The 12,421-nt window shown below is 43.6% G+C and overlaps 1 protein-coding gene across 8 annotated transcripts in view; it reads right to left on the bottom strand.

Annotated features, from left to right (window-relative positions):
• KALRN (kalirin RhoGEF kinase) overlaps nucleotides 1-12,421 on the bottom strand; it is a 671,401-nt gene that overhangs the window by 22,447 nt on the left and 636,533 nt on the right. For all 8 annotated transcript variants that reach the window (XM_043473173.1, XM_043473170.1, XM_043473174.1 and 5 more), the window contains 6 exons: nucleotides 6,637-6,664; nucleotides 5,828-5,999; nucleotides 4,353-4,474; nucleotides 3,563-3,694; nucleotides 1,919-2,083; nucleotides 53-131 (listed from right to left, as the gene is read on the bottom strand). In XM_043473173.1, coding sequence (XP_043329108.1) covers nucleotides 53-131; nucleotides 1,919-2,083; nucleotides 3,563-3,694; nucleotides 4,353-4,474; nucleotides 5,828-5,999; nucleotides 6,637-6,664 — 698 coding nt within the window. The remainder of the gene's footprint in view (nucleotides 1-52; nucleotides 132-1,918; nucleotides 2,084-3,562; nucleotides 3,695-4,352; nucleotides 4,475-5,827; nucleotides 6,000-6,636; nucleotides 6,665-12,421) is intronic.

The raw sequence follows: 12,421 nt of genomic DNA, 5'->3' as shown, positions 1-12,421 counted from the left end.
TGTGATGTTGTTAAGTGTTCATAAATGAAGGAACAGAAAACTGGGTCATTACCTTCCAATTTCATTCAGCTCAGTATAAGCTGAATCAAAATTTTCCTTCCAAGAAATGGTGGCACCATCAGCAGCAGCGTCTTTGGAAGAGAAAGGATCCATTTATCATATTGAGGAAGTCATACAAGAGTAACGAAAAGGTTAACAGAAAAGCTCCAACATCATCCCCAAAGCAATTCTCATGACTAAATATGGAATCTAACTCAGTGGGAAAATGCCACAATTCTCTGAAATGTTATCTAAAAAAATGCTAGCCAAGGGGAAACTGATATGACAGAGTCAGACTCCCCGTACTATCTCCATAAATGAAGGGAAAACTTGGAACAATCAGAAATGTAACTTCTGGATGTTTTCAAATAGAAATCTGGTAGCAAAAATTATAAGGGAGGAAAAAAGCAAAACACTTTGAAAGGCCTAGAAAAGCCAGTGAGAATCAGGGCTGTAGGAAGGATGCAGCAGAGAGGAAAGGGGAAGAGTTACAAGTCCAACGAGAAAAGGAACATGCACAGAGCAGTCTAAAAACTGCTCATTCTCACCCCTTTATTCTCTGCATTAATGAGCCTATCTGGTATACCAAATGATTTAGCTTTACCCCAAATATATTAATACACCTGGCATAATCTTTGGCGGCACTACCTTGTTTGATACATTAATTCCCTGGCAATGATTTACACACACACATACACACACACACACACACACACACAAGCATGCACACCAAACATTTGTGTTGTCTGCTGGGGAGCAAGGCTCACAACAGGAAGCAAAACAGAAGCAGTGGTCATCCTGGGTGGGACTCAGGGGGCAGCTGGGAGAAGAGCAGTTAAGTTGCAGCACATCTCTCTTGACCCTGGTCATCTCAGTTTGCCCACAGCACAGCTGGGCTGAGGCTGGACATGGCTTACCCACGTAAGAGTTCTGAGGAAATAAAGAACCAGGACCAAGGTTTCCCAGTGAGTCACAGGCCCGTTGGGAGCAGAGCTGAGCCCAACTAGCAGTGGGGAGGGCCTGGGGAACAGTTCCGGAGTTAACCATGGGGGTGGGTGGGGGGCGGCAGCCCGGGGGCCCTAGAGGGTCCACAGCCCCTCTGGAGACTCCGGCATGCCCTTGACCCAAAGACACAAGTTCACTGTCTTTTAATTTCAGTGACTTCCTATCCCTACCCCACACAGTCCATTGTCCTGCACTGCCCCAAACTTCACTATTGGGAGATTTCTTACAAAATGTCCCAGGGACCAAGGTGGCTTGGTGAGTTCATGAATAGAGGGGCAAAAAAAGAACCAGGTTTGTAAAATACTCAAATGCAGCTAGTTAAATGCATATATTAGTCATTCAACATATCTACATAAAAATGTAACCACCCTGAAGAAAGACATGCTGGGAGGGCTGGGGGTGGAGAAATGATATTCATTTTAACTCCAACCTTCGAGCCAGTGGCTTTCCTTTACCCATTTTAAATTGGTGAGTGGGGCTGTCACTAATTCTGTGAGGTGCACTTAGGCTGGCAGGGGTTCCCAGGGAAGAGGAGGTGTGGTGTTTCCATCACAGAGGCAGGACAAGTAGCACCCATGGGACTCATGGCTCCTGCCTGCCCCTCTAGGTGTCTGGCAACACATACACAGGTGCCCAGGACATGGTAGGCCTAGGGGAGACATGGGTGGCAGATCTAACTTGAGCCCCATACTTTATGGAAACACTCTTCATCAGGCTTCTGAAATGGTACTTGACAGAAGCCAACAAGCAAATCCAGGTCAGCTCTAGCTCAATGGCCCAGCAGGCCAGTGGGCTGCCAGGGCTGGTGAATATATGACAATTGGCCAGTTGTCTTGTCTTCACCAGCAGAGTGCTGGGTGTGGCTGGGACTCACCGTATTCTGGAAGTCGTACGAATTCTGAAGGCTCGCTGGGAAGGCTGATCCCCCAGGGGTTACTGGCACTGACTCTGAACTGATAAGGACTCCCAGGACTGAGGTCTTCAATGACAAGGTAGGTGTCCAAGGTTGACGCTACTGACTGCTGCCAGGCCTGGGAACCTAGGGCACAATTTTCAAGGAGTGGGAAAGAGAAAAGGCCAGAGGGACATTGTTTCAAAGACCTTCAGCAAACAATGAAAGGAAAAATGACACATTCCATTCAAGGGACAGTTGTGGTCACTGCCTCGGGCCTTGAAAGCCTGTTGGCTAACTGTGGCAGGTCTGGATTCGATTTCTTAAGAGACTGAATACATCATGAGTGGTGTTAAAGCAGCTGGCCTGTAGAGTCTGTTCATTTCCAAATGGGCACGTAAGAGAGTGAAAGACAGAGCAAGATGAATTTACAGCGGAACACACAGCACATTTTCAATAAGGCCAGAAAAATATATTGTATATTAATAACAAAGTCAGAGAAAACAGGCATTTGAAAATGGAAACAGAATGGAAATGAACATGTACTGTGCACCATGTACATGTAAAATACCGTGGAAGGAGTTTACCCATAATTCTCTCATTCCATGTTGTCACTTAAATCCACAGAAGCCCTATGAGATTGGGAGCAATAGTCTCACTTTACACATAAAGTAACCGAGGCTCAGAAAGATTAGATAACTTTCCCAAGAGAACTTAGTTCATAAGATGAACTATGACCTGAAGAATGCCAAGGGAAATACAAGCTTGGAGAGACGTGTCTCTCAGCTCAGCATCAATGCCTTTGTGCTGAGTTGAGACAGAGTGAACAGCTAAACAAAGAGGTGGACAAATATAACTGCAGAGGGAAAGAAGGGTGAAAATAAGAAGAGTAACAGAGAGCAGAGCAAAACAGAGGATTCTGTAAACCGTTGCTTTCAATTCAGGTGTGTGATTCATCACCTGGTTCAGAGAGTGCTATTAACAATTAGAGTTACCTGGCAGCTTCTCATTTCAATGAATTCTTCTTGATAATAGTTGTTCCTAACTACTAAGGATATGTATGCACTCTTAGTGTGTAAATGTAACAAAGTTAAAAACTGAACAATTTAAAAAGTGATCTCTAAATTTATACAGTGATCTCTTAAGTTTCGTCTAGGGGTAAAGATGAAGGGTTAGGTGGGGTGGAGCATTGCTTTTGCTCTCCTAGTTACTACTCTGGAAGAAAGATCACAGATTAGCAAACTATTAATAGAGAACTGGGTTCTTGTGCCAGCTCTGCCTCTTAAGAACCCCAGCTTCATGCTTCTTAACTTTCTTTAAGCTTTAGCCTCCTCACCTGTAAAATGGGCCTGATTGTCCCTGTCTGGGTGATCAGGCTTGTTAAGTAGGTAAGAGCAGGTGAAGGTACTTTGTCACCTGCCATGAGTTATTATCATTTTGGCAAAAAATCTTGCTCGGTGTTTGAGATCAAAAGCAACTGAAGCCTGGCCTGAGGCCTTGGTGCTGAGTTGGAAGATATGAGAAGGGACAGCTGATGAAAGGCATGGAAGCAGACAGTGTTATGACTCGGAAGGACCTCCTTAGGAGAAAGAGAAGATAGAAGAGGAGGCAGGGGAGGCGTTGCACCTTCCTCTCTGTACTCCACGGTGTAACCAGAAATGGTGCAGTTTCCCGTGCTGGATGGGGGCAGCCAGCGGAGGATCACGGAAGTGCAGCTTCTCTCTTGGGCAATGGGGCGGTTAGGGGCCGCTGGAACACCTGCGGGAGAGAAATTAGGGTCAAATGCCATTTCTGCAGAACTTGGCATTTATGCCAAGGCTGAAAATCACCGAGGGCATGACCTAACCTTTACCTCATATGTTTCCTGTGACCTTGTGCACCAAATGGTACATCTTTCCTAGGCTAAGGGAGACTTGGGAGACACAACTTGCTGTCGGAATTCTTCCTTGGACTAAATGCTGCATACTGGACAGAAAGCTCAGTGAGAGAACTGTGCTGTAGGAGGCATACAGTAGGGCCCGGACAACTCTTATCAAAGATTCATTCTGTTCCCATTTGCTGCAACCTTGTTTTGAAACTTTCACACAATGCCCCTCTTCCCCAGGTCTCAGGGAACCCTTGTAATGTCCAGTTAAAATGTTTGACTGACACAAACTCATAGAAAGTAGAATGGTGGTTGTCAGGGGCTGAGGGGAGTGAGGGGGAAGTGGAGACACTTTGTTTCAAGGGTGCAGAGTTTCAGCTTTATAAAATGAAGAGAGTTCTGGAGATGGGTTACACAACAGTGTGCGTGTACTTCACACTACTGAACAGCACACTGCAAATTGGTGAAGATGGTACATCTTATGTGTATTTTACCATAATTAAAAATGAATATTAAAGCACAAGAAATATTTGACTAACAAAGAAACTGTACCTTGCACTTTAACAGTAGCAGATGTTGACGCAGTACCATGGTCGTTTGCTGCTATGCAGGTATAGATACCGCTGTCTTGGGGCATCAGATTGCAGATTTTCAGGGTGATTTCCCCAGAATCACTAGGGACATGAAAAGGATGTCCTTCAAATACCAGTAATGAGACAATCAACTAGGAAAGGTACACGGTGTGCTGAGCTGAGTCCATTGGACCAAGGTCTAGTCCCTGTTTGTTATCTTCTTACACACCTTAGCTGAGCACCTTGCCCTCTATTTCCCCAATTCCGTATAGAGGAACAAAATTCTTGGCATGCCTATCTCTCAAGTTGGTTGTAAATGAGGGATGGTAAAGGAGTAAAATGAGATAAGAATTAGAACATGGTTTGAAATAAAGTCCTATACAAATACTGATCCCCAATATTACTATTACTACCTAAAATATTTGGTCCTAAAATACTTTCAGTCCATAAGCAATAACAAGTGGTACAAAAAATGGAAAGACTAAAGAATGAAAATGTTCAAGTAGTTCACATTCTACATGTGGCACCCTCAAAATAATTGAGTGACTTAAGGCAAATTCCTTCACTAAATAACTTTCCCAGTAGTCCCAGCCTGGGGTCCAGGACATTAAAGAACTGCTCTGAAAAGGTTAAACCCAGAGGTCACAGTCAGTCCCACTCCCTCCTCACTGGTTGTGACATAACATGGTAATCTTCATGACCCTTGCCACGCACTGACTCTCATCCTAAGCTCCCTCGGTCCACTGATATTTTAGGATCAGGCCATGGAGTCTCTGCTGGGAATATCATTTCACACACAAAAACATTAAGCTAAAGGATGAAGTGACTTGATCCTAGCTGTTTCTTCCATAAATGTTTTTTAAGCATCTAGGGCTTGTTACTGCTTGTCCTCTGTAAGCAGCATTGTTCAAGAAAGTTCTTAATTAGTGGGGCTTCCCTAGTGACTGAGAAGTAAAGAGTCTACCTGCAATGCAGGAGAACCAGGTTCAATCCCTGAGCCAGGAAGATCCCCTGGAGTTGGAAATGGCAACCCACTCCAGTATTCTTGCCTGGAGAATCCCATGGACAGAGGAGCCTGGCGGGCTACACTCCATGGGGTTGCAAAGAGTTGGTCACGACTGAGTGCTTAACACTTTCACTTTTGGTTCAACCAAGTTTGATTTTATAGTCTTTGTGTGGAAGCATACTTGTGGCTGGATTTTCTGTTTTCTATTGTATACTTTGGAGTAAGTAATTTTTTTTCCTTCTAAGAAAATTGTTCTTAATGGAGGAATTGAGTATATCACTGTTTCATAGGATCCCAAGGGCCACAAAGGGTCTGTGCTAGAATAGGTTCCAGGGCAGCTCTTCTCTGAGAGACTAAGTAACCTGAACAGGAGCTGCATCCCAGACTTAGCTTCCGGGTACTGCCCGAGGTGTGGGGAGGTGTGGTGCTGATGTGGGGCTGCTGCTTACCAGGAGGAGACGCTGTATGTAGCTGAGCTGTTGTCAGTGTCAAGGATGTTCTGATCTGGACCCTTCCAAGTGATGGTGGGCTTTGGCCGCCCACAGACTTTGCACTGCAGTGTCACCGTGTCCCCAAGCAAGCAGGTCACATCCACTAAGGGCACAAGGAATTCTGGAGCCACTGTGGTCAAATCAACATGACATAAATTTGCATTATTCAGAAGAAACAGAACAAAACAATTATTTTATAACACGACCCTCTCATTCCCCACCCTTGCTGTGTAATGATTCGAATAATCTTCAGCTTAACAGAGCAGAGTCACTTGTGTCCTATGAAAAAGTATTTGTAAAGTACCATGCCATGTTAAGTCGCTTCAGTTGTGTCCGACTCTGTGTGTGACCCTATGGACTGTAGCCCGCCAGGCTCTTCTGTCCATGGGATTCTCCAGGCAAGAATACTGAAATGGGTTGCCATTAATAAATGTTTAGTTTTAGAAAAATTAGGAAATATAGATTTAAAAAAAGAGAGGACAATCTCCATGATGTCATCACTCAGAAGTTACCGTGAACAGTCTGATATATATCCTTTTAGATTTTATAGAAATATATCTTTTCTTACAAAAAGTGGATCCCATTATACATGTTGCAAGTTGTGGTCTTTTTTACCCCACTGTTTATCCTAAATATTTTCCTTGTCCATAAGTACAGGACTACATGACCATTGTTTAAAGATGCTACCTCAGCTACCTCAGTGCTGGATTTGCCATAATTTATTTAGCCAATCCCTGTGTAGTCAATTCTGTCACTTTTTAACTCACCTTCTTGGATGAAATTTGGATTTAAGATCTGAAAAACACAAAGAAACAGAAAATTGCTTAAATCCTAAGCTTCTTAAAGAGAACAGGAGACTCATCGTAGTGACCAAAATGAAAGTATAATTTGGGGTGAGAAGCCTTGAGCCCAGCCCCTGCAGTTTGTGACCGCAGCACTATGGCAGTAACAAGGGCACCTGATTTACCTTCCCATCGGTTCTGTTCACACTCCCTCTGGGCAGCTGGGGCCCCAGGCAGGCGTACTGTGACTGCAGAGCTGGCCTTGCTGTCCTCCTTACTTGCTCTTCCTCCCTGTTATATGCATGAAAACCCATTCTCCTCCACCTTGACATTCACTCAAGCATTGTGATGGCACTGATTCTTCCCAGCATTGGGAATATTCAAAAACAGAGGAACTGACATCTATTAAAGTGGAAGGGTGCTGGACAAGAATCCAGTCATTTCCTCCCAGCAGCTAAATGCAGAGTTTGACTTGTTGAGGGGAAAGGAAAGTTCCACTTCTTCATCCTGCCTTCCCAGAACTCCTCCTGTGGCCCAAGTCTCCACAGGCAGCTTGAAAACCACAGAACTGCCCTCCTGGCTGCCTAGGTGAGGAAACAGAGACTTGGCCTGCCCTAGTGACCTGTCTGGTCGTATGGCTGGTTGGTGGAGGCCCTGCTGGTGCCCTTTGTACATACCAAGCTGTCTGCCATGTGACAACATGGAGCTCACAGAAGGGAAAACCTTCCAGTCCACTGGCCATTACCCCTTCTTGAAAATATGATTGCCTTGATTTTTCTCCCATCTTTCGTATGACCTCTAATCCTATAGTCTAGGTCACAAAGCTGGGTGGGGTGAACGAAACCTGGGTACAGAGTAGAAGAAGCTGGGGCTCACTTCTTTTGTTTTATGTGATTTTATCCTAGTCATTTCAACTTTATTACCATTACTTGCCTTCATTATAAACTGGGGATAAATAATACCTAGTACAAAGTGTTATCATGAAGATTAAATGACACTATGTATATTGCACAATGCTTGACAAGTATTCAATGACTATTTAAATAAAGATTATTTAATTCTAATCATCTCTCTTCTGCTAAGAGGCCTTTTGTTGCAGTGGCTTATCTCTAATAGTTTATTTTGCAAAATTCTTCTTTACTTCAAAACGAAGGCAGGAAGCTTGTATGCCTGGCAAACCGCCCACTGGGGCAGTCACACTTATCTCCCTGATTTACCCAAGTCACAGGTCAACTTGGTTTCTGTGCAGTTTTGCCTTATAGAGGCATCCATCAAGCCCTTTGGAAAAAGATATTCCTCCTCCAAGTTCCTCTCTGCAAACCTTTTGCCTGCGTCTACCACTCAGGTTTTTCATGAAACAGGCTGCAGGAAACTGCTGTAATGCTTCGTCCTAGAGCTGAGTGTCCATGATTCTGACCACCACAGGGCTCTCTGCTAGTCTCCAAGGCCACTCACACCACTGCCCTGTCTGCTTTTAAACCGGTGGTTCTCACTCCTTGACCCAGGTGGCTTTAAAAACACACAAAATCCCAATGCCTGGGCCTTATGCCTAGAATTCTTTTAATTGGTTGGGATCAGCAGTTTTAAAACACAGGTGAATCAACATGCAGCCCGTTGAGGAAGGCTGGTAAAAGTTACCCTCAATCCAAGGAAACCAATTTCGGATAGACCAGTTTCCTGCCCCTGACGTTTTTCTGGGTGGGGTGGGGGGTGCATGGGCCATATGGTAAAGGGACTGCTTTTCCCACACTTTTGAAACCCCATCTACGTAAGGAGACCCCAGACCACGGGAGGAGAAGTGTGAAGAGTTGCTCCAGTTGAAAAGGTAACTAAACTACCAGTACACTTAATGAGCAGCACAGCATCATTTGCAGGGGCTGCTAAGGAAGCCAGAAATTGATCCACCTGGCTTAGGTGAAGTGGGAGGATGACGTGGAATCAGTCATTTCACAGACAAGGAAAACTAGGAATATTTCCTAAACGTTAACAGTGGTTTTCTCAGGGTGATGAGATGGAGAGTGGCTGTCCCCCCATTCAAAAAATACTGCTTGCTTCTCTCAGTTCAGTCGCTCAGTCATGTCCGACTCTTTGTGACCCCATAGACTGCAGCACACAGGATGGTGTACGATTTTGTGGATACAAAGATACTAAGACATAGGTTCTGACCTCAGGATTTATAAAACATCTTAACATTGGGTGATTTTTTTTTTCTTATATGGGCTTTCCAAATATTCTGCAGTCATTATGTTTCACTTTTGTAATAAATTTTTAAAGGAAAAAATGGTTCAGTCAGAGACTGTAAGTTCTTGAAAAACAGGAACCATGTTAATTCATCTTTTTACCTCAGGCCTCTAGCCCCCAGTGTGCCATGTAATGGGCATTTAATACATGTGGGTTGAATGAATATTTGACCTATGTCACATTTCAGTTCTCCCATTAATTTAGGACTGATTTATACATAAAATCTGGAAATAGGACCTAAAGATCTATAACATAATTACTCCTGTGTGTAATCCTAATAATATTTGATTTGAATCTGTTTTTAAATACAATAGAATGGAAACTTAAAAAAAATGATTTAAAACAATAAAATCCATGGCCTCTGAGAGAGTAGGGTCTTAGGAATATGGGATGCGTGAGAGATTGTAAACTCTAGGAGCAGACAGAGTATGTAGCATCCAGACTCTAAGCCAGACACACTCTCTTGCCTTGAACAACATCCCAAGCAACTGAAGCCTCAGTTTTATCCGTAAACTGGGGATCATAATGCCCACCTGGAAAGCTGTTAGACTGAAGGGCTCAACCTATTTGATGATGATTTACTGAGCTTACCATTGGTTAAGTGGTGGTGGCCAGCAGGGGGCAAGGCAGAATGCCCACTACCCTCCTTGAGCCAATGGTCCAGTGGGAAAGATGGCATTAAATGACATGCGATGTCTAGGACGGTGCTTGGCTGATGTCAATAACCAGCCTTCAAGGAACATGAAGCTCTGCCCTCTCCCTCCTCCTACCCCAAATCAATCAGAAGGATTTGACTCTAGGGTCAAACAGATTTGGGAATGCTGCCAGCTTTGTTCAATGGCCTGTATTTCCCATCTTGATGGGAATCCACAAGGGAGCAAGACACCGAGTCCATGCCAGCAGTCTCAGAGAGCTCTCAAATGGCAGTTGCCTATGTTACAAACATTTAAGTGGGGTTTCATAAACCTACAGTGTGGCAGTGCTTTATAAACATCCCAAACTGCTGCTTAGAGAGTTTACCTTATTCCCCTTTCTTGTCACAACCCCAACTGTGTTAAGTATATTATTAAACACAGCAGGCATTGTTTAAAAAGAAAATCCTCCTAGCTTTGGTGTAGACCTTAGCGGGGACCTTGGAGAGAAAGGCTGCCAGTATGGCTTAAGTGCAGGTTCTTTATCTGGAGGCAGCTTGTGGAAGGCATCCCTCTTCATGCCGCTGCCCTTCGGCCGGCCCAGGTGTTGCTGATAATGGTAATACCATCATTAATTTGTTTAGCCTTTCATAGTTGGCACAAACTACTCAGACTCCTTCATTTGCTCCTCCAAAACCCTGGGAGAAAGTGCTGAGCAGTTGTTACTTATTCCTATTTCCAGAGGAGACAGGGAAGTTAAGTGTAACAGCACAGAGACAGTGATGGGGAAATGGCTCCCAGAGCTTTTTCCACCTCAGCGTTCAGTGCAGAGGCAAGGTCTTGGGAAAAGCATTGGGAGACTTTGTCATCAAAGTCAAAGGACTGCCTGCTGACCTGTGCTCCATGTCCCATCTCTACCCAGTTCTCCTCTACAAACTTGTCCAGCAAGAACAAAGAGCCTGAAAAAAAATCCATTCTAGTGTTTTTCTGTGACTCTGGATTATGCCCATAGGGGAGTCCTTCCTTGTTTTCTTCTATTTTGAAGCAAATCAGAGTATTGACTGGAGGAGGGTCATGACAACCTTTCATCCTGTAAATTCATACTTATCTGTGGTTCCCTATGGACCACAAGGCCCATGCGGGCAAGGGCCATGTTTCATTCACAGTCATTGCCTCAGAGCCTAGCACAATACCTGGCACACAAGTGTTCCATTGCTATTTGTCAAATCAATGAAAAACTGAAATGATAGGGTCCTAAATTTTGGGAGGAGAGTTGAGAAAAATGCCCTGCCGTGAACTTGGAGTGTTTTTCTATTTCCATTTATCCGGAACATGGCTTATTCTGAAATCTTATCAGTCAGTCACGATCTGAGATTTAGCTGATAGTGATCTTCCTCTCTTCTCTGCTCTTCCAGAGGTTGTTCTCTTTGGCTCTGATCATGTGCTGCCATCTGTCATCACATCTCCCCTGCCTGTTAAGAGCCCCACCAGACTTGTGAACCCTTTTGAAGCCATAACCTGTTCATGTATTTTATGTACTCTTTGTCATGTTGCTTGACATAGCAGAACAAGTAGAATTTGTTAAATTAACTGAGGTCACTCAATGAGTTTAGACTAGAACTTGTTTCCTTTCCATTAGACACTACCTTGTCTAATGATCACCGGTGGTGTGGGAAACGACCTGAGGTATCAGACTGGGACTTGAAGGGTTAATTATAAGGTGAACACATTTCTTGAAATCTAATGTTTTCCTTCCTCAGAAACAGTCTGGGAGCCCATGTAAAGTGGTGGTGGGGCAGGGGGAGAGATCTGGATTCCAAAATGGAAGCGGAGGTGGAGGGAAGATGACGTTGTTTATATGAATTGCACGTTCTCTCTCTGAGACCCAACTTCAGGAGGAGGAGGCTGGTATAGACCCTGTGGGAAAGGGCTGGTTAGGAATCCGGTTATGTATGAACAGCAGAGGGCAGCAGGTGGTAGTGGGTCCTCCTAGAACCACCACAATTCGGTTCATCAGCAACTCAGTTTCTTCCTTCTGGAGAGAATTCCAATTGTTTTCTTGATTTTACTTTACAATGGAAGGGCAGTGAGGTAACAGGAAAGAATTACAGGTGAAATCAACCAGCAATGAATAATAAGCTGAGCTTTGAGCAAATCTGGAGTTTATTTTTCTTGCTAGTGTCCAAGATTCTGACTCCAAGACCTGAGAGTGAGGGTGAAATCCCATCTGTCTAGAAGACCAGGTGTCAACTGACTCTAGAAGAAAAATACCTTTCTTCTAAATCCCTCATTACCTCTCACAAAACACAGTTCAAAACTATACACCGAGAATGCCGAGGGAGTCAAAACAGTCAAACAAAACTCAAACCAAATGTCCTAAACTCAACTCAGAGCTACCTTGAGTGAAATAAAATTCCATTCTCTGCCTCCTCTTTCTCTTAGTGCTTGTGTCAAGTGAGTCTGTGTTCCAACCAGGAAAGAAAGGGATTTTTAGATGATGAGACTTGGCAATAAAATGGACAGATAACAGAAAAACAATGTCTAAAAGTTGAGGTATGATTTCTGGTTTGGAGGTTTAACCCTTCATATTTCCAATCTGGTGAAACCAGACACGACATTCTATTTTTTAGTAAACATTTCTCTAAATATTTAGAAAATATTCCTATTTCTTCTCATTTCTAAGAGGACATAAGCTGAAATTTAAAAAATACATAACTGCAACACAATCCCAGACAACAGAATTCTCTTTGAGCTATCCTTACCTGCCAAATATTTTCATTATCATTTGGTTCTAAGTACTTTTTCTTCAACCGTGATTTTTTTCCTTTGACCCAATTTTAATAGAAATGTTTTAAAATTTACAAATATATGAAATTTAAAAAAATTATCTTCTTGTT

Source organism: Cervus canadensis, chromosome 7, assembly GCF_019320065.1.
Source record: "Cervus canadensis isolate Bull #8, Minnesota chromosome 7, ASM1932006v1, whole genome shotgun sequence".
NCBI lineage: Eukaryota > Metazoa > Chordata > Mammalia > Artiodactyla > Cervidae > Cervus > Cervus canadensis.
The sequence above is the reverse complement of the archived record's forward strand: the minus strand, read 5'-3'. Positions and strand labels throughout refer to the sequence as shown.